Below are 21,770 nucleotides of genomic sequence, written 5' to 3'. Positions count from 1 at the left end.
TATTCGATTCTGTTACATAAAAATCAGTGTTATGCGATATCATTTTAATCGACAGACTTTGAGGAATATATTTTGGGTTAATATATGGGGGTGTTGCAATTGGAAAAAAGTATAGGAAAATGCATTTATTTTTCAAATTATTCAATATTTCTCCCAAAAAAGATAGTAAACAAAAATCTATATGTATACAAAATACTTTTTGATTAAAGCCCCATCGGTTCCCCAAAAAGGCTCAATAACATACAGTATTAGGGTAGAGTACAAACTCAAAAAGGTATAATGTGTGAAACCGAGGCATCTCATCAAAAAACATTCTGGAACTCAAGGGGATTAAGGAACAAAAAGTTCTTGGGACTTGAGAAAAGCCACCTTAAAGTGTATATAAAGCCCAAACTTTTTTTTAGTTTTTGAAGGAGTAGGTTAGAGTCAACACCGCTCTTAGATAATTTTTTGTTGTCTTTCTCCCTGAAAGGAAATATGTACAGTATTTGGTCAGGATAATTCCCCTCTAGGACAAATGGTACTAGGACAGCTCCCCTTTTGTTCCAGTGACAACAAATGTTGGAACTCCCATAATTGTCTGTCCTGGTGAAAATGGTGGCCAGGACAAATAGAGGGGTAAATCTCCCAACAGACAGAGATAAAAACTTAACCCTTCCATACGTTAATAAAAAGAAAAAAAATGGCTGTAATTACGCTTAAACTACCTTGCCAATTGACTTCAATGCTTTTTACTAAAATTGTGAAATTTTACTCAAATTTACAAATGTGAACATTTCAAACTTCTTACGGATTTTACAAAATATTGGTTTCTAGGAAATTGAACTGATTGTCTCCTACCATCATAATGAAGGTGGACAGCAGCTCAGCCATGGCCTCCCGAGCCCATCTGTTGCGGATGGAGATGACGGCGTGGATCCTGTTGATGAAGGATGTCCCCGTCTTCATGTTGGCAGCTCAGCTGACTTTGACACCGGCATGCAGTGCTGGTTAAATGCTAACGCCTGGGGCTGCTTAAAAAGTTACTGGAAAAGAAATGATTAGTGCAGTTATTATTGAGATCTGGGCGTTCACCTCGCCCCCTCCTGATAGCTCCAAGGTCCAATGATCACTGCAAATAGAGAGATACGGAGCGTAGGATAACTTGGAAACAATTCCTGTTGAAATATTACAGTGAGCTCACTGCCTCCTGGATCCCATACAAGTACAAATATAGATTCACTTGTCCTTGCCAAAAAAAGTCACACACACACACAGGCTGGCTTGACACATTGACCTCTTATTATTTGGAGTCTGTATCTGGCAATGAAGTCCAAGTGTAGGGTGGCTCCTTAACCCTTGCAGGATCCTGCAGAGCCACCCTTGTGTGAGCGCTCCCGGCCGGCTGTGTGCTTCCACAAAAAAACACACATTCCCTGCTTCCTACTTCAGGATAATTAAGGGACAGTAGCTAGAGCCTGCACTGTTCCTCAATTACCTGATAATTAGTTAGTGGGCTCTCCAACAGGAAATTTGGGGAAACTGTGCCTAGGGGCCAGGAGCTGGCAGCGATGCATTGCATATGAAGTAAGTGTTTGCACCCCACATACTGTATATTGCATTAGGTGCTGGGGCAAGTTTACAAGAGGGCTTACAGTTCATTATAAAAAAAAAAAAAAAAACTTAAGGGTTTAATGATACTTAGGGTCCCTTTACTAAATTCCCGGGTTCCCACAAGCCCCTAGGCTCCAGGACAAGCCAAGGTTATATACAACATAGTTTCCCTGTCTCCCACCCTCTGTGGCTCACAGAGACTGCAAGTCAGGGCTGGGCTCAGCCCTTCCTTCTCTGAGCTGGCCGCTCAGCTGTCGGGCTAATTGGCCAGCTCCTATCTCTCCACAGTGACTCACTTGTTGATGATATCCTGCTCGTCAGTCCTGCCTAATTAAGCCGTCCAGCCCAGATGATCTCTGCTTTCGCCTTGGTCACATCTCTAGAGACGCTCTCCTGTGTTCCTTTTAAAGATTTGCTTGGCTGACAGTCCTTCTGGCTCCAGATCCTGCTTGCTGTTCTACTACGTTCATCTCTGGCTCCCTGACGTTTTGGCTTGTCTGACAATCCGTTCCAGTTCTTGAACTCTGGCTATGTTTTGACTATGTTTTGACTACGTTTACTTTTTTTATTATTATTAAACAAGTGAGATGTTACTGTACTTTTGTCTCAGTCTGATTCATGGTTTCTGACAGTAGGCGAAGGCCATGAATTCAGAAGATGCAGTCAATCCACTTGTTGTTAATATTGTTTCCAGATTGGATAAGCAGGATCACCGCATGGATCAGTTTGCCATGGCGTTACAAATGCTTCTGAGTCGAACGGTTCACCTGGAATCTCCCACTTTGGCTGCTCTGGTACAACCTGTGTTGTAGGTCATCCCTGCTGCTGCTCTGTGCAGACACCCTCCTTGAGTATTACCTCTATAAGAGGTATGTCTGGTTCCGCTCCCCTTCCCCAGCGATTTGGGGGCGATCCAGTCCAATGCTGAGGGTTTCTCAACCCTCTGCTGCCCCAGGTGTTTCCCACGGACAGAAGCAAAATAGGTTTCCTGATATCTTTGCTTTCTGAGAGAGCCTTGGCCTGGGCAAACCCTCTGTGTTGTCTTGAATTACCCTGAGTTTGTGGCTTCCTTTAAAAGAGTATTTGACGTTCCAGCATGCTCCGCTTCTGCTGCCAAGTGCCTCATGTCCATCAAATAGAGTACGAGAACTGTTGCCGATTACGCCATTGAATTCCGTACTCTGGCAGCAGAGGTTGCTTGCAACAATGAAGCCCTTGTGGCTGCTTTTTCTCATGGTCTCTTGGATACCATCAAGGATGAGATAGCAGCCCGAGATATACCCACTGAGCTAGAGAAGTTGATCACGTTTACCATCCTCATTGACTCCAGACTCAGAGAAAGACTCTCTTTTAACTACTTAAGCACCTAGCCTCTTTTTTAGATGTGTTGTTTACAAGTTAAAAACAGTTTTTTTTTACTAGAAAATTACTTAGAACCCCCAAACATTATACATTTTTTTTATCTAACACCCTAGAGAATAAAATGGTGGTAGTTACTTTCTGTCACACCGTATTTGCGAAGCGGTCTTACAAGCGCACTTTTTTTTTAAAAAATACACTTTTTTTAATTAAAAAATAAGACAACAGTAAAGTTAGCCCAATTTTTTTTATATTGTGAAAGATAATGTTACGCCGAGTAAACTGATACCCAACATGTCACACTTCAAAATTGCGTCTGCTAATAGGCGACATTTATAAAAATTCTACAAGTTGCATGTTTTGAGTTACAGAGGGGGTCTAGGGCTAGAATTATTGCTCTCGCTCTAACGATAGCGGCGATACCTCACATGTGTGGTTCGAACACCGTTTTCATGTGCGGGCGCTATTCATGTATGCGTTCGCTTCTGCACGTGAGCTCGGCGGGACGGGGCGCGTTTAAAAAATCTTTTTTTTCTTACTTATTTTACCTTTTATTTTTTATTTTTACACTGTTTTTTTAAAAAAAAAAATTGTGTCACTTTTATTCCTATTACAAGGAATGTAAACATCCCTTGTAATAGAAAAAAAACATGACAGGACCTCTTAAATATGAGATCTGGGGTCAAAAAGACCTCAGATCATATATTTACACTAAAATGCAATAAAAAAAAAAATTGTCATTTAAAAAAGAATTTAAAAAAAATGGCCCTTTAAGAGCTATGGGCGGAAGTGACGTTTTGACGTCGCTTCCGCCCTGCAATGTCATGGAGACAGGTGGGGGCCATCTTCCCTTCACTCGTCTCCATGCCCAGCTAGTGAAAGCATCTGATTACCACCGCCGCTGCCGATAACTCCGGTAAGTGGCGGAGTGCACTGGAGCGTGGCGGGAGGGGGGCCGATAAAAGTGATCTTGTGGCAAATCCGCCGCAGAGACCACTTTTATCTTGAAGAGGACCGCTGGCCGAATAAGAGGATACTAGTGTTATGGCAGCTAGCTGCTGCCATAACAACGATATCCTCCTTCAAAGTCAGGACATATATAAGCGCGCGGCGGTCCGGAAGTGGTTAAGGAGCGCTTGTGGAAGCCTCCTGTATATTTGTCTCTGAGCTTTGCAATCCCACCCTTGCCTTCCTCACCTCCCATGCCTCCTGGTACCGATTCGGTCAGTGAAGATGAACCCATGCACTTGGGCTTCTTCTCTCTGTGGATGAGAGAACCCTTAGGAGGAGGGAGAGATTGTGCCTTTATTGTAGCCAGGCAGGTCACTTTTTGAAGTCTTGTCCTACCCGTCCAGGGAACGCCCGAACCTTGAGGTCCTGTCATGGACAGACCTTAGGTGGCGTTGTTTCATCCCCAGTTATCCAGAAGGATAAGCCCCTGGTTTCGGTTACCCTTTCTTGGGCTGAGTCGTCCGTCAAGATACAGACTCTAATCGACTCTGGGGCTGCAGGCCTGTTCATTGATGCTGCCTGTGTATCGAAGCACTCAATTCCGCTGCAGCTGCGTGACACTCCACTTGCCATTGAGGCTCTTGATGGGAGACCTCTACAGCCTGCCCATGTGACTCATGAGACTGTTCCATTGTCCATGGCCGTAGGGGCTCTTCACCATGAGATAATCCAATTCCAAGTTATTTCCTCACCTAAGTTTCCGCTGGTTATTGGTTATCATTGGTTACAGAGGCACAACCCCTCTTTTGATTGGCTCTGTGCGGAGGTTCTCTCCTGGTCACCACAATGCAGTAAGACATGCTTCCATAAGGTAGCCTAAGTCCTGTGCACTTCTCTCTCCTCCCTGCCGGAGTAGTAGCGCGATTTTAGCAATGTTTTTGAGGTCAAGGCGGTAGTTTGCTTCCACACAAGTCGCATGATTGCGCAATTGACCTTCAACCTGGTGCCATACCCCCTCATGGCCGGGTTTACCCTTTGTCAGTCTTGGAGGATAAGGCCATGGAGGAGTATGTTGCAGACGCACTTTCTTGAGGTTATATCCGCAAATCCTCATCTCCTGCTGGTGCTGGTTTCTTCTTTGTGAAAAAGAAGAGTGGTGAACTGCAGTGGCGTCACTAGGGTTGGTGTCACCTGGTGCGGTAAAACATGGTGTCACCCCCCCTCCTGCCGAGGCTGCTCAGCACTGCAGGCAGTGCACGGTCACGGGGCGCACCCAAAACCAGCCTCTGTAAATAATAGTATAGGGTGGTATAGTGACAGGTTAGGGTAGTATAGAATGGTATAGTGGCTGGTTGGGGTGGTATAGGGCAGGTTCGGGTGGCACAGGGCAGGTTAGGGTATTATAGAAATTTAGAAGAAGTGACCTGTCATAATATGATGTATCAATCAAAATAAATCACATGGTATAAGTACAGACTCGAAAAAACATTGGTTTGCTTATGTTAATTTTGATTGGAAATGTATTTCTGTTATGAACTGCATCAATGTATGTCCACTGAATTGTTTGCACAAAAGATTCTTTGATTATCAATACATACATTAATCTTTATGATTATATCTGTACTCCAATTTATTTATGACTTTATCAGTTTATTCTTAATAATCATGGACTACCCCTAGGGGTTAATGACATCAAATTAAATCCAAATCAATCTTATTCATTTACATGCAATTTCCTTATCCTCAATGACATGCTTCATTTAAAGTCCCACTTTCCTTCTCCTAATTGTTCATAGGGTATTATAGAGTGGTATAGTGGCAGGTTGGGGTGGTATGGGGTAGGTTGGATTGGTATATTGGCAGGTTGGGGTGGTACAGGGCAGTTCGGGGGTGGTACAGGGCAGGTTGGGGGTGGTACAAGGCAGGTTGAGGGTGGTACAGGGCAGTTTGGTGTGTTACACGGCAGGTTGGGGGTGGTACAGGGCAGGTTGGGGGTGGTACAAGGCAAGTTGAGGGTGGTACAGGGTAGTTTGGGGTGGTACAGGGCAGGTTGGGGGTGGTACAGAGCATGTGGGGGTGGCACAGAGTAGGTTGGGGTGACACAGGGCAGGTTAGGGTATTATAGAGTGGTATAGTGGCAGGTTGGGGTGGTATGGGGTAGGTTGGATTGGTATATTGGCAGTTTGGGGTGGTACAGGGCAGTTTGTGGTGGCACAGGACAGTTTGGGGTGGTACAGGGCAGGTTGGGGGTGGTACAGGGCAGTTTGGGGTGGTACAGGGCAGTTGGGGTGGTACAGGGCAGGTTGGGGTGGTACAGGGCAGGTTGCGGGTGGTACAGGGCAGGTTGGGGGTGGTCCAGGGCAGGTTGGGGGTGGTCTAGGGCAGGTTGGGGTGGTCCAGGGCAGGTTGGGGGTGGTACAGGGCAGTTTGGGGTGGTACAGGGCAGGTTGGGGTGGCACAGGGCAGTTTGGGGTGGTACAGGGCAGGTTGGGGTGGCACAGGACAGGTTGGGGGTGGTACAGGGCAGTTTGGGGTGGTGCAGGGCAGGTTGGAGTTGGTACAGGGCAGGTTGGGGTGGCACAGGGCAGGTTGGGGTGGCACAGGGCAGTTTGGGGTGGTACAGGGCAGGTTGGGGGTGGTACAGGGCGGGTTTGGGGTGTTACAAGGCAGGTAGGGGTGTATGACAGTGTGCTGTGCAGTAACTTATACAATACCACATGCTTGCAGATGAAGACCCGGGCGGGTGGGCGCTGCTGTGTCTTTGGCTCTATCTCCTTCAGCTGTGGGATCAGCGTGAAGGGTTCTGTGGGAGGAGTGGAGGAGGTGGCCACACCCCCAGCTCCGCCCACCTAATCCGGCTGCCACGGGAGATATTGGAGATCCCCGAGTGACAGCTGGGGAGTGTTATAGGCAGCCTCCCCCGCACGGCTGAATGCCCTGCTCGCGCCACTCTGCTGCAAGCTATAGCATTTAGCGGCGGCCCCGGTGTCACCCCTCTGGTGGGTGTCACCCAGTGCGGGCCGCACCCCCATAGAAACGCCACTGGTGAACTAAGACCTTGTATTGATTATAGGGGTCTCAATCGTTTCACATTTAAGAATGCCTATCCGATTCCGTTGATTACGAAGTTATTTGACCGCCTCAAGGGAGCAACGGTTTTCAAGAAGCTTGATTTGAGAGGGCCATACAATCTCGTGAGGATTAAGGAGGGCGACGAGTGGAAAACTGCGTATAATACCAGAAAAGGCCATTATGAGTACCTCGTAATGCCTTTTGGCCTTTGTAACGCCCCGGCAGTTTTTCAGGAATTTATTAATGATGTCCTCCAAGATTTGTTGCAGTTATGTGTGGTGGTTTATCTCGACGGTATCCTTATATTTTCCAAGTCCCTGGTGAGCCACCACACAGATGTCTGTCGTGTGCTTCAGAAACTAAGAGAGAACAATCTCTATTGTAAATTGGAGAAGTGTGAACAGGTTAAATTCCTGGATTATGTAATTTCCACTGCTGGTTTTTCGATGGACCCAGAGAAACTTTTAGCAGTCCTACAGTGGCCCTGCAGCGTTTTCTTGGCTTTGCCAACTATTATCGGAAGTTTATTCGTAACTTCTCATCTCTGGTCAAGCCCCTGACTGATATGACCAGAAAGGACGGTAACCCACAGTGTTGGTCTCCAGAGTCCATTAAGGCTTTTGAGAATCTCAAGGCTGCCTTTGTTTCTGCTCATGCGTTGGCACATCCTTATCCTACGTTACCTTTTATCCTTGAGGTTGATGTTTCTGAGACTGGAGTTGGCGCCCTTCTGTCTCAACATCCTACCTCTGAGAGTGCTATGCATCCTTGTGGCTACTTTTCCAAGAAATTGTCACCTGCGTAGTGCAATTACGAGATTGGTGACAGAGAGCTGTTAGCGATCATTTTAGCCTTGAAAGAATGGAGACATCTCATCGAAGGTACCACTGTGCTGGTTCTCATTCTTACTGACCATAAGAATCTCACATTCTTGTTTGAGGCTAAACGCCTCTCTCCCAGAAGGGCGCGATGGGCTCTTTTCTTGTCTAGTTTCAATCACATTGCCTCATTCTTACCCGGTACTAAGAATGTAAGGGCTGACGCTTTGTCACAACAATTTTCCTCCACTTCCAAGATGGAGTCGGTTCCGGGACCTGTGATTCTTCCTGATTGTATTCTGGCTACAGTTCGCACCAGTCTCACTTCTCTTTTGGGTGACAAAATTCTTGCTGCTCAGGTTCATGCTCCTCCTCAGAAACCTTGTGACCGCTGCTTTGTCCCAGAGAGTCTCCGTACTGCCGTGCTCCAGACATACCATTCTCCCAAGGCTGCTGGCCACCCTGGGAAGAATTAACTCTTTTGGGCCATTTGCCAACAATTCTGGTGGCCTAGTCTACGTGCTGATGTAACTGCCTTCTTAGCTGCCTGTTCCGTGTGTGCTCAGAGTAAGACTCCACGACACCTTCCAGTGGGCCTCCTACAACCCATACCCAATGGAGAGAGACCCTGGACCCACCTGTCTATGGATTTCTTTGTGGAGTTAACCAACTCCCAGGGCAACACAGTTATCCTTATGGTGGTTGACCGATTCTCGAAAATGTCTCATTGTATTCCACTTAAGAAGTTGCCCACTTCTAAGGAACTGGTTCCATTTTTGCTCGGGAGATCTTTTGCTTACATGGGCTACCCAAGGTGATTGTCTCGGACAGGGGTAGTCAGTTTTTGTCCTGTTTTGTTTACAGTTGGGAATTCAGCTTGCTTTCTCCTCTGCGTATCACCCGCACTCTAATGGGGCCAAAGAAATGAGCCAATCAGTCCTTGGTGCAATTCCTATATTGCTATATTTCTGACCATCATAACAACTGGTCAGACCTCTTACCGTGGGCGGAGTTTGCTCACAATAGTGCCTTGAATTCTGCTTCCCGATTATCCCCGTTTATATGGCAAACTATGGTTTCCAACCTTCCATGTTGCCTGACTCATTTGTTCGGCAGAGTATTCCTGCGTTAGAGGAGCATCTCCATGGTCTTCGTTCCACTTGGGCACAAGTCCAGAAGGCGACATGCTAATGATAGGTACAGACTCCATGCTGACCGCAGACGCCTGCCTGCGCCTTCCTACCAGGTTGAGGATAGGGTCTGGCTGTCATCTGGCAACCTCAGACTTCGTGTTCCCTCTCTGAAGTTCGCACCTCGATTTATTGGTACTTTCCGTATTCTTCGCAGGATTAACCCAGTGGCTTACGCATTAGACGTTCCTTCTAATATGCGTAGCTCAAATGTATTTCATGTCTCCTTATTAAAACCTTTGGTCTGCAACCGCTTTACCACCTCGGTACAGGTTGAGAACCATGAGGAGTATGAAGTACAGTCCATTGTTTACTCCCGTAGGTTCCGTGGGCACATACAGTACCTGGTTCATTGGAAAGGGTACGGTCCGGAGGAATGCTCTTAGGTCTCATCCTCGGACGTATATGCCCCTGTCCTCCTCCGTGATTTCCATAGACGTTTTCCCCTCAAGCCTGGTGGTCCCCTGAGGGGGAGGGGCCATTGAGGAGGTACTGTCAGGGCTGGGATCAGCCCTTCCTTCTCTGAGCTGGCCGCTCAGCTGTCGGCTAATTGCCAGCTCCTATCTCTACACAGTGACTCACGTGTTGATGATATCCTGCTCATCAGTCCTGCCTACTTAAGCCGTACAGCCCAGATGATCTCTGCCTTCGCCTTGGTCACATCTCTAGAGACGCTCTCCTGTGTTCCTGTTAAAGCCTTGCTTGGCTGACATTCCTTCTGGCTCCAGATCCTGCTTGCTGTTCTACTACGCTCATCTCTGGCTCCCTGACGTTTTGGCTTGTCTGACTATCCGTTCCGCTTCCTGAACTCTGGCTTTGTTTTGACTACGTTTACTCTGTTTACCTTTTTTTTATTATTATTAAACAAGTTTACAGATTTAACTGTACTTCTGTCTCAGTCTGATTCATGGTTTCTGACACTGCCCCTGATGAGGCAGGCTGGGCATGTGATCTGCAGCCAGGTGTACAGTCCTCCACTGTTAGTTCCAGTGTGCGGACACCCAGGCAGGAGCCCAATGGCATGCAGCTTCCATAAAAGACCCAGCCACTGTGGGAAGTACAGCTTTAATTGTTACCAAAGTACTTCAAGTAAGGTGGCCCTGTGATTCCAGAAACCCACCTGAGGTACCAGTCCTGGCACTCCTTCATTCTCCATTCTTTGGTAGCAGCCCTGGGACTCCTCCAACCGCCCACCTGTGATACCAGCGCTGGGACTTCTCCAGCGGCCCACCTGTGGTGCCAGCTTTGGGACTTCAGCAGCCTCCCTTCTGTGGTAGCAGCCCTGGGACTCCTACAGCTACCCACCCATGGTACCAGCCCTGGGACTCCTTCAGGGGCCCAACTGTGGTACCAACTTTGGGACTTCTGCAGCCTCCCTTCTGTGGTAGCAGCCCTAGGACTCCTCCAGCCACCCACCTGTGATACCAGACCTGGAACTTGTACACCTTATACCTGCCCTGGGACTCCCCCAGCAACCCTTCTGTGGTAGCAGTCCTGGGACTATTCCTGCCTCCTTTCTGTGGTAGCTGCCCTGGGACTCCTCAAGGCGCCCACCTATGGTACCAGCCCTGGGATTCCTCCAGCGGCCCATCTATGGTGCCAGCTGTGGGACTTCAGCAACCTCCCTCTTGTGGTAGGTGCCCTGGGACTCCTCCTGCCTCCATTCTGTGGCAGCCACCCTGGGACTTCTCCAGGTGCCCACCTATGGCACCGGCTTGGGACTCCTCCAGCGGCCCACCTGTGGTGCCAGCTTTGGGGCTTCAGCAGCCTCCCTTCTGTGGTAGCAGCCCTGGGACTCCTCCAGCCACCCACCCATGGTACCAGCCCTGGGACTCCTCCAGGGGCCCAACTGTGGTATCAACTTTGGGACTTCTGCAGCCTCCCTTCTGTGGTAGCAGCCCTAGGACTCCTCCAGCCACCCACCTATGGTACCTGCCCTGGGACTCCCTTCCCTTCTGTGGTAGCAGCCCTGGGACTCTTCCTGCCTCCCTTCTGTGGTACCAGCCCTGGGACTCCTCCAGGGGCCCAACTGTGGTACTAGCTTTGGGACTTCTGCAGCCTCCCTTCTGTGGTAGCAGCCCTGGGACTCTTCCTGCCTCCCTTCTGTGGTACCAGCCCTGGGACTCCTCCAGGGGCCCAACTGTGGTACTAGCTTTGGGACTTCTGCAGCCTCCCTTCTGTGGTAGCAGCCCTGGGACTCCTCCAGCCACCCACCTATGGTACCAGCCCTGCGACTCCTCCAGCGGCCCACCTGTGGTACCAGATTTGGGACTCCTCCAGACGCCCACCTGTGATATCTGCCCTGGTTTAGGGACCACCTGCCTGTGGTAGCCACCCTGGGACTCCTCCAGACGCCCACCTGTGATATCTGCCCTGGTACTCCTCCAGCCTCCCTTTTGTGGTAGCAGCCCTGGGACTCCTCCTGCCTCCCTTCTGTGGTAGCAGCCCTGGGACTCCTCCTGCCTCCCTTATGTGGTAGCAGCCCTGGGACTCCTCCTGCCTCCCTGCTGTCGTAGCCGCCCTGGGACTCCTCTAGGCGCCAACCTATGGTACCACTACCAGCCCTGGGACTCCTCCAGCCACCCACCTGTGGTACCAGCCCTGGGACTCCTCCTGCCAGTCACCTGTGGTGCCAGCCTAGCTGTTTGCCTGGGTACCCAGACCTATCCTGGGCTTCACTGTGAGAGATGCTGATGTAAAGGTTATGCACAAGTAGCTGTTTATGTGCTGTACTGTTTACTGAAATAGTGGTTGCTCTCTAGTATATGTGGCTACAGAGCCTTATAGGGACTGTACAATAATGCTACCTAATGCCATCAAATGTCCTTACGGAGTTTCAGATACATTGCTCCTATGAGCTCTAGCTTGTACAGCTTCATAATCACGTTTTTTTTCTCTCCTGTATGCACACCCTTTTTCCATATTGACTCTGATTGCATTGTTAATTTTATTCTGCACATTTAGTAAAGTTAAAGCAAATCTCTCACATCATTTGTCCAATTCCCCTACCTGTTACACTCAATGTTGTTGATCTCCTGCAGCCTCTTTGCAGCCACTTCCCATGAACATGGTCTCCAGCAATGGCTAAATGGCATTTCCCAGGATGGATTCCCTGATGGACCATGTCTGAGTTATGTCTGTTGAAAAGCCACTTGTAGTTTCTGTTGGAAACCCATGCGATAGGATGACTAGGCAGGGCCACAATCAACAGAGACAGAGATTTGTCAACTTATAACAGGAAGTGCCTGAACATGGCAGGATCACCAGGTATAATTTGGGGATGCTCATTTTCAGATGATTGCAAAAGTTATCCCCAAACATTTGTGCCTCCATCAGAATCTACACCGCAAATTGTTGTCCCCTCATATTTGTGTCACCATCAGAGCCCCCCACTTATTTGTGTCCCCTTCATAGACCCCCTCACACACATTTGTGTCCCCATCACAGCCACAACACACTTATGTCCCACACAGAGCCCCCAATGCACATTTATGTCCCCACCACAGCCCCCCTCACACACATTTTTGTCCCCCTCAAAGCCCACCCACTTTTTTGTGTCCCCCTCAGAGCCCCCCACATACATTTATGTCACCCTCAGAGCGCCCCCATGTACATTTATGTCCCCTTCAAAGCCCCCCACATACATTTATGTCCCCCTCAGAGCCCCCCATCGTACATTTATGTCCCTGCAACGTACATTTATGTCCCTCTCAGATTCCCCCATGTACTTTCTTGTTCCCCGCAGAGCCCCCCACATACATTTATGTCCCCCTAAGATTCCCCCATGTACTTTCTTGTTCGCCTCAGAGCCCCCCACATACATTTATGTCCCCCTCAGAGCCCCCCATCGTACATTTATGTCCCTGCAACGTACATTTATGTCCCTCTCAGATTCCCCCATGTACTTTCTTGTTCCCCGCAGAGCCCCCCACATACATTTATGTCCCCCTAAGATTCCCCCATGTACTTTCTTGTTCGCCTCAGAGCCCCCCACATACATTTATGTCCCCCTCAGACTCCCCATGTACATTTATGTCCATGGTCAGAGCCCCCACATACATTTATTTCCCCCTCAGAGCCCCCCACGTACATTTGTTTCCCTGCTTAGAGCCCCCCACATACATTTATTTCCCCCTCAGAGGCCCCACATACATTTATGTCCCCCTCAGAGCCCCCCATGTACTTTTATGTTCCCCTCAGAGCCCCCACATACATTTATGTCCCTGCTTAGAACCCCCCACATACATTTGTCCTCCTCAGAGTCCCCACATACATTTATGTCCCCCTCAGAGCCCCCCATGTACTTTTATGTTCCCCTCAGAGCCCCCACATATATTTATGTCCCCCTCAGAGCCCCCCACATATGCTTATGTTCCTGCTCAGAGCCCCCTATGTAAATTTATTTCCCGCTCAGAGCCCCATGTATATTTATGTCCCCTCACAGCCCCCCACATATGTTTATGTTCCCGCTCAGAGCCTCTATGTAAATGTATTTCCCGCTCAGAGCACCCATGTACATTTATTTCCTGCTCAGAGGCCCCCATGCACATTTATGTCCCCTTCAGAGTCCCCGTCATGTACATTTATGTCCTGCTCAGAGCTCCCCACATACATTTTTTGTCCCTCTCAGTGCCCCTCCCATGCACATTTGCCTTCTCATCAGAAATCCCCATCATGTGTCTCTGAAATAATTAGCAACCAACCACTAGCTTTGTGCAGATCTGCTGCACCTCCCAGCTCCGGTCCTGGCACCAGTCACCCTGGGTACAAGACGTAGTAACAGTGGGTCTCCAATGAAGCACTTCATTGGTTGCTATGCGGTCCTAGCAACCAATAGCACAGTACGGCACCTGGGGGGCAGGACATTGGTTGCTATGCGGTCCTAGCAACCAATAGCACAGTGCGGCACCTGGGGGGCGGGCTTTGTCAGGTCGCAGGACCTGCTCTGTACAGTGCGGGGGGGATTGGAGCATGCAGCGTTAGTCCCGCAACCCGACAAAGGTTGAAGAGACCGGTCCCTGCAGTGAGTGTGAGGACTCAAGCTGCGGGCCGGAGAAAACATCCCAGTGGGCCCGATGTGGCCTGCGGTTCGTAATTTGGAGACCCCTGGGCTAGATGATGCTGGATGTCTTCCAGCCAGATAATGCAGTAGGCTCCATCTGATTTATTACAGTTTCTAATGTGATTGTGAGAAGCTCACAGTGTGCAGTGAAATCAGAGTAAGTAATCTCAGTACAGGAGAGGAGTCAACTGTGAAAGACTGAGGGGAAGGCCAGAGTTCAGCTTGTATGAAAGATACAGATTTAAAGATACTGAAATTACCATGTGATGAACTGACAACTTTAAAAGAGTAAGAAAATTCTTGAGAATACTTTCAGGTAACATTGGTGTCATTGAGCTGTGACAAGGTGGGGGAGGGGGAAACAAGAAGTTGGGGTATATATTAGAGACAGACGACTATGTTAGTCAGGATAGCTATGTTAGGCCCTGCGTGGCCGGTTGTTTCTGGGTGACTGTCATGTTGACATAACCCAGATGTTTGTATGCTTTGATAAAAACGTTCAATAAAAAGAAATTTCTAAAAAAAAAAAAAGATACTGAAATTACATTTATCAATTGAAAATGTCCAAATTGGGCCCAAAGTGTAATTATTTTGTGTGGCCACCATTATTTTCCAGCACTGCCTTAACCCTCTTGGGCATGGAGGTCACCAGAGCTTCACAGGTTACCACTGGAGTCCTCTTCTACTCCTCCATGATGACATCAAGGAGCTGTCAGATGTTAGAGACCTTGCGCTCCTCCACCTTCCGATTGAGGATGCCCCACAGATGCTCAATAGGGTTTAGGTCTGGAGACATGCTTGGCCAGTCCATCACCTTTAGCCCGGGTTCACACTATACCAGGCTGCGGATCGCACAGGAGCGCTGTGCGTCCCTATTCCCCGTTTCAGGGATGAATCAGGGCCGATTCTATGCCTGAATTCGGCCCTGAAACGGAGCCAAGGACACACAGCGTTTTTGTGCAGTGCGCTCCGCAGCCGCCCCGGAGATATGTGAACCGGCTCCATAGGGAGCCAATCACATTCTCTTACTATGCGAATTAGATGCGGGGAAACGCACATCTAATTCGCATAGGTGTGAACCCGGGCTTACCCTCAGCTTCTTTAGCAAGGCAGTGGTCTTCTTGGAGGTATGTTTGGGGTCATTATAATTTTGAAATACTGCCCTGCGGCCCAGTCTCCGAAGGGAGAGGATGATGCTCTGCTTCAGTATGTCACAGTACATGTTGGCATTCATGGTTCCCTCAATGAACTGTAGCTCCCCAGTGCCGGCAGAATTCATGCAGCCCCAGACCATGACACTCCCACCACCATGCTTGACTATAGTCAAGACACATTTGTCTTTGTACTCCTCACCTGGTTGCCGCCACACACGCTTGTCACCATCTGAACCAAATAAGTTTATCTTGGTCTCATCAGACCACAGGACATGGTTCCAGTAATCCATGTCCTTAGTCTGCTTGTCCTCAGCAAACTGTTTGCAGGCTTTCTTGTGCATTATCTTTAGAAGAGGCTTCCTTCTCGGATGACAGCCATGCAGACCAATTTGATGCAGTGTGCGGCGTATAGTCTGAGCACTGACAGGCTGACCCCCGCCAGCCCTTCAATCTCTGCAGCAATGAATGAGTAACTTGTATAGTGCTACATATGCAAACTAAAACACCTCAAGGTGCTTTTTGCCACCAGTGTCCATCTGGGACTTCAGAAGAGATGGGTCTTGAGCTTGTTCCCAAAGGTCAGATGGTTTTCTTCCGAGCGGATGTTGATATGGCACAGTCATTTACCCCGTGGTCATTTACCGACACGCTTACAACACATACTAAGGCCCATTTATAGACAGGATCTGATTTAGCTACCAGCATGTCTTTGGAATGTGGGAGGAAACCGCAGTACCCGGAGGAAACCCACACAGGCACAGGGAGAACATGCAAACTCCAGGCAGATGGTGTGTTGTGGTCGGGATTTGAACCAGCGACCCTATTGCTGCTAGGTGAAAGTGCTAACCACTACACCACTGTGCTGCCCTGCAATGCTGGCAGCACTCATATGTCTATTTCCCAAAGACAACCTCTGGATATGACGCTGAGCACGTGCACTTAACTTCTTTGGTCGACCATGGCGAGGCCTGTTCTGAGTGGAACCTGTCCTGTTAAACCGCTGTATGGTCTTGGCCACCGTGCTGCAGCTCAGTTTCAGGGTCTTGGCAATATTCTTATAGCCTAGACCAGTGATGGTGAACCTTGGCACCCCAGATGTTTTGGAACTACATTTCCCATGATGCTCAACAACAATGCAGAGTGCATGAGCATCATGGGAAATGTAGTTCCAAAACATCTGGGGTGCCAAGGTTCGCCATCACTGGCCTAGGCAATCTTTATGTAGAGCAACAATTCTTTTTTTTCAGATCCTCAGAGAGTTCTTTGCCATGAGGTGCCATGTTGAACTTCCAGTGACCAGTATGAGAGAGTGAGAGCGATAACACCAAATTTAACACACCCGCTCCCCATTCACACCTGAGACCTTGTAACACTAACGAGTCACATGACACCGGGGAGGGAAAATGGCTAATTGGGCCTGATTTGGACATTTTCACTTAGGGGTGTACTCACTTTTGTTGCCAGCGGTTTAGACATTAATAGCTGTGTGTTGAGTTATTTTGAGGGGACAGCAAATTTACACTGTTATGCCCCGTACACACGATCGGAAATGCCGCCAGCAAAACTCCGATGAGAGCTTTTGGACGGAAAATGTGACCGTGTGTATGTGCTTCATCGGACTTTTGCTGGCGAAATTCCAGCCAGCAAAAGATTGAGAGCAGGTTCTCTATTTTTCGGTCGGGAAAAGTTCCTATCCGAAAATGCGATCGTCTGTATGCAATTTGGACACGCAAAATATCACGCATGCTCGGAAACAATTCGACGCATGCTCGGAAGCATTGAACTTCATTTTCTTGGCTCGTCATAGTGTTGTACGTCACCGTGTTCTTGACGGTCGAAACTTCAGAGAACTTTTGTGTGACCGTGTGTATGCAAGGCAAGCTTGAGCGGAATTTTGTCCGAAAAACCATCCAAAATTTTTCTGACGGAAATTCCGCTCGTGTGTACGCGGCATAATACAGGCTGTACACTCACTACTGTACATTGTAGCAAAGTGTCATTTCTTCAGTGTTGTCACATGAAAAGATATAATAAAATATTTACAAAAATGTGAGGGGTGTACTCACTTTTGTGAGATACTGTGTATTTCCTACACCGATTTGTAAAAGCTCCCCCTAGTGGCAGATGTTACAATAGACAATAAAGTCAGCATGTTTGCCGATTGACTGCTGTGAGATAATGAGTTACAGGACAAGTCACACACGAGTGCACTCTTCTTTAACATCCCAAGGACCAAGAATTGTGACTTTGCGGTGCAGGTGGGGAACCTCAGGTAAATTTCCATCGAAGACAATGTTGTTTTTATACAGCGCAGTCACATAACTAGCGCCACGACACGTAATCCACCAGAACTCAACTGATAATTCACAATCTGTTTTTGAAATTTCTTTTTCCAGGTAAAATGTTTTGCAACTTTTATTCCTGTGACTCACCTTTATATCCCCTATATAAGAATTAATAGAAAACATCACCTTGCTTACCAATTGCCGGGGCAACTTTTCAATTGTCTACACACCTTAACGCCGACGTAAAGCAAATATGCAGCCTTCGACTTCAAGGGGTTGTAGCGGGGTGATTCCTGCAGCTGCACGCATCACCCCGGTACCTTTCTTTCAGACCCGACGGTCAGCTTTCTTGTAATAACAACCGATGCGGCTAATCAGCAGTGGGAGGGGATGTCCGGGAGGCCCAAACGACCAGCCGGCACGTCCACAGGCTGGCCAGGGACCCAAACAATGCCGGAAATTGGCTTTGATCGGGTCTCGGATCTAGTAACCCAGAAGCGATCTCATGACATCACTTCCTGTTTACTGAAGACTTAAAAGGATAGTTCACCTTTACAAAAAAACTGCCCATGCAGATAAGGTCTATCTGTAGATTAACCACCTGCCGACCGCTGCACGCCGATATACGTCGGCACAATGGCAGCGGTAGGCAAATGGGCGCACCTGTACGTCCCCTTTAATTGGCGGGGCTAGCAGGCGTGCGCACCCGCCGCGTACAGCGTAACCGTGTCACAGAGCCGCAGAACGGGAAAATGCCTATGTAAACAAGGCATTTCCCCGTTCTGCCTTGTGACATGACAGAGATCACCGCTCCCTGTCATCGGGAGCAGTGAACGCTGTCATGTCAGTGGTAGCCCATCCCCCCCACAGTTAGAATCACTCCCTAGGACACACTTAACCCCTTGATCGCCCCCTAGTGTTAACTGCCAGTGTCATTTACACAGTAATCAGTGCATTTTTATAGCACTGATCGCTGTATAAATGTCACTGGTCCCCAAAAAAGGAGGGTCAAAAGTGTCAGTTAGTGTTCAATTTGTCCGCCGCAATATCGCTGTTCTGCTATAAGTCGTTGATTGCCGCCATTACTACTAGAAAAAAAAAATTACATACGTCACATTTACATACTTTACATACATTACATACATTACTGGTCCCAAAATGGTGTCAAAAGTGTCCGATGTGTCCGCCATAATGTCGCAGTCACGATAAAAATCACAAATCGCCCTCCTTACTAATTAAAAAAAAAAATGAATAATAAAAATGCCTTAAAACTATTGCCTATTTTGTAGACGCTATAACTTTTGTGCAAACCAATCAATATACGCTTATTGCGATTTTTTTTTTCTTTTTACTAAAAATATGTAGAAGAATACATATCGTCCTAAACTGAGCAAAAAATTAGTTTTTTTATATATTTTTGGGGGATATTTATTATAGCAAAAAGTAAAAAATATTGCTTTTTTTTAGAAATTGTCGCTCTTTTTTTGTTTATAGCGCAAAAAAAAAAAATCGCAAAGGTGATCAAATACCACCAAAAGAAAGCTCTATTTGTGGGAAAAAAGGACATCAATTTTGTTTGGGTGCAACGTCGCACGACCACGCAATTGTCAGTTAAAGCGACGCAGTGCCAAATCGCAAAAAGTGCTCTGGTCAGGAAGGGGGTAAAATCTTCCGGGGCTGAAGCGGTTAAAACAAACTGTGCAGCTCTTACTAAAGATGAATAATACCCTTGTTATAGGTGTAGGCTATTTACATACCTTATGAAGCCTGACTGGAATACTTCCAGGACGTTGCTAAGTGAGGCCTAGTCATCACTGCTCACCTCCACCACCACAGGAGTGAGCTCTCAAACGCTGAGCTCAGAGCTACTGCATCAGGGGAGAGAAAGCGCATGTGAGGGGGTTTGAATCAGAGAAAGAGATCACTCCTGTGATGGAGGAGGTGAGGAGTGATGACTAGGCCTCACTTAGCAACGTCTTGGGAGCATTTCAGTCAGGCGTCATAAGGTATGTAAATGGCCTACACCTATAGCAAGGGTATTGTTCATGTTTAGTCAGAGCTGCTCAGTTTGTTTTTTATCTACAGACACCCCTTATCTGCATAGGCAGTTTTGTGGTAAAGGTGAACTATCCCTTTAAAGGCACCAGATTAAAAAAAAAAAAAAAAGACAGTATTCAAAACAGCGAAACTTGGCGTTTTGAATGCTTTTAAGTGCAAAGGAGGGATTTGGGGTCTTATAGATCTCTCCATAAAGAGTACCTGTCACTGCCTATTACTGTCACAAGGGATGTTTACATTCCTTGTGACAGCAATAAAAGTGATCAAAAAATGAATTAATTGAAAGGGACAGTGTAGGGGGCGTGGCTTGACCTCAGCGAAAGATGGCCGCTTAGCTCGTGAGCTCCCGCTAGCAGAGGAATTTAACTGACTCCAACGGAAGTGTTTCCCCCACCTACACACTCGAAAACCATGGGGATTTCTTCCCGCAACTCCTCTGCATCACGATCCCGCTCTCCCCACCGCTGGGTTTTATGGCGGGGGGGGGTTGTGTGGCGGGGGGTAAGCTCACTTGCTGGTTGCTGCCTGGCTTACCGGTGCCCATCAATGCTGTCCACTAAACTCACCTCCCTGAGAGAGGAGAGCCGAGCGCCGAGCGGGGATCTCACAGTGGCGCGGCGGCCGCATTGTAATTCCCACCTTCTGGAGCCTGCAGCGCCTATGATGGACGTCACACATCCCGCGGTCCCGCCATTGGACCAGTGGGCCGTCCATCATAGGCGCTGCAGGCTCCAGAAGGCGGGACCTGCTATGTGACTTGGCGGCACTCGGTGGCGATCGGGTTCAGATCGGTCCCCGCTTGGCGGCGCTCGGGGCTACTAATACAGTTATGCATCCCTGAGACCCGGGACTTTTCGGGGACCCATTCGGGGCTCCAGCCCCCCCCCCTCCCAATGCCACTGCCCCTCACCACACCGATTGGGATGGAACGCATCCATCGCACCCTCCGCCCATGGGGCAGAGTGCCAGATCCACCCAGAGATGTAGTCTGCTGCATAATAGACTACCAACTTAAGAAAGAGATTTTAAAGTAATTGTAAAGTCTCATTTTTTTTCCTAAAAAAATAAAAACATGTTATACTTACCTACCCTGTTGCTGTGGATTTGCACAGAGCAGCCCAGACCCCCCCCTTCTCAGGTCTCTCTTCTGTGATCCTGGCCCCTCCCTCCTGTTCAGTGCCCCCACAGCCAGCAGCTTGCTATGATGGGCACCCGAGTCAAGTCACAGCTCCCTGTGTCCATTCAGACATGGAGCCCCGACCCAGCCCCTCCCCCACTCTTCCCTGATTGGCTAGCTGACTTTGATTGATAGCAGCAGGTGCCAATGGCGCCGCTGCTGTGTCTCAGGCAGTCAGGGAGAAGGAATCTCGGATGGCTGAGACACTTATGGACATCATTGGACAGAGAGGGACCTTAGGTAAGTATTAGGGGGGCTGCTGCACACAGAAGGCTTTTTATTTTAATGCATAGAATGCATTAAGATAAAAAACCTTCTGACTTCACAATCCCTTTAAGGAAGACCCCCAACAAAACCCAGCTATCGTACAGCGGCACAGATGTACGCCTTTTCCATGATCTCTCCAACATCACAATTCAAGGTCGGAGGGAGCTCCATCCCCTCCTAGAGGTCCTCCTCACAAAGGGAATCCCATACAGATGGAAATTTCCCTTCCGCCTGTCAGCCTCTACTCAAGGCCTGCAACGCACTTCTCAAAGTGCCAGATGATCTTCATCACTTTTGTGACACACTAGACATCCCATTCACAGAAGTGCCTGAATGGTATGCAGAATTCCGTCCTCCCACTGCAAGACATACTCCATCCAGAAACTAACCCATGGAAACCCAGGAACATCGTTACCGCAGGCAACGTTCGCTGTCCGAAGACCAATACCATCAATCCACTTCAGGTCCAAACCATGGCAACAGCCCTACAAAAGCACCGCAAACCCGAAGAGCTCACCGCGATCGTTGATCAACGTCACCTACAAAGATCAACTAAAATCTTTTTTTCATTTTTTTTCTCTCTTTGTACAGTTCCATATGTTCTACCCATTACCCCAGCAGCATCCCTTACTACTTTGAACTCTATCGACCTGGTCCCAAGGTCCACACGTAACCAGTGTCAAACTTTTGTGCTTTTACCACCTGCAAAGACCCCTTCCTCCATTTGTCCAGTTACTCACGCAGGTCCAGGAGGACCATCTCTTTACTCTATCTGCAGCTGGCG

The 21,770-nt window shown here is 48.3% G+C and overlaps 1 protein-coding gene across 2 annotated transcripts in view; it reads right to left on the bottom strand.

The window, feature by feature from the left end:
* Positions 1-21,770, bottom strand: part of LOC141131303 (aquaporin-7-like) — a 75,588-nt gene that overhangs the window by 39,946 nt on the left and 13,872 nt on the right. For both annotated transcript variants that reach the window (XM_073618441.1, XM_073618433.1), the window contains exon 2: positions 841-1,025. In XM_073618441.1, the coding sequence (XP_073474542.1) occupies positions 841-948 (108 nt within the window). In that variant the 5' untranslated portion in view covers positions 949-1,025. The remainder of the gene's footprint in view (positions 1-840; positions 1,026-21,770) is intronic.

The sequence above is a fragment of the Aquarana catesbeiana genome, linkage group LG01 (genome assembly GCF_042186555.1).
Source record: "Aquarana catesbeiana isolate 2022-GZ linkage group LG01, ASM4218655v1, whole genome shotgun sequence".
In the NCBI taxonomy this organism is placed as follows: domain Eukaryota; kingdom Metazoa; phylum Chordata; class Amphibia; order Anura; family Ranidae; genus Aquarana; species Aquarana catesbeiana.
This window is presented reverse-complemented; position numbering and strand designations above follow the sequence as displayed.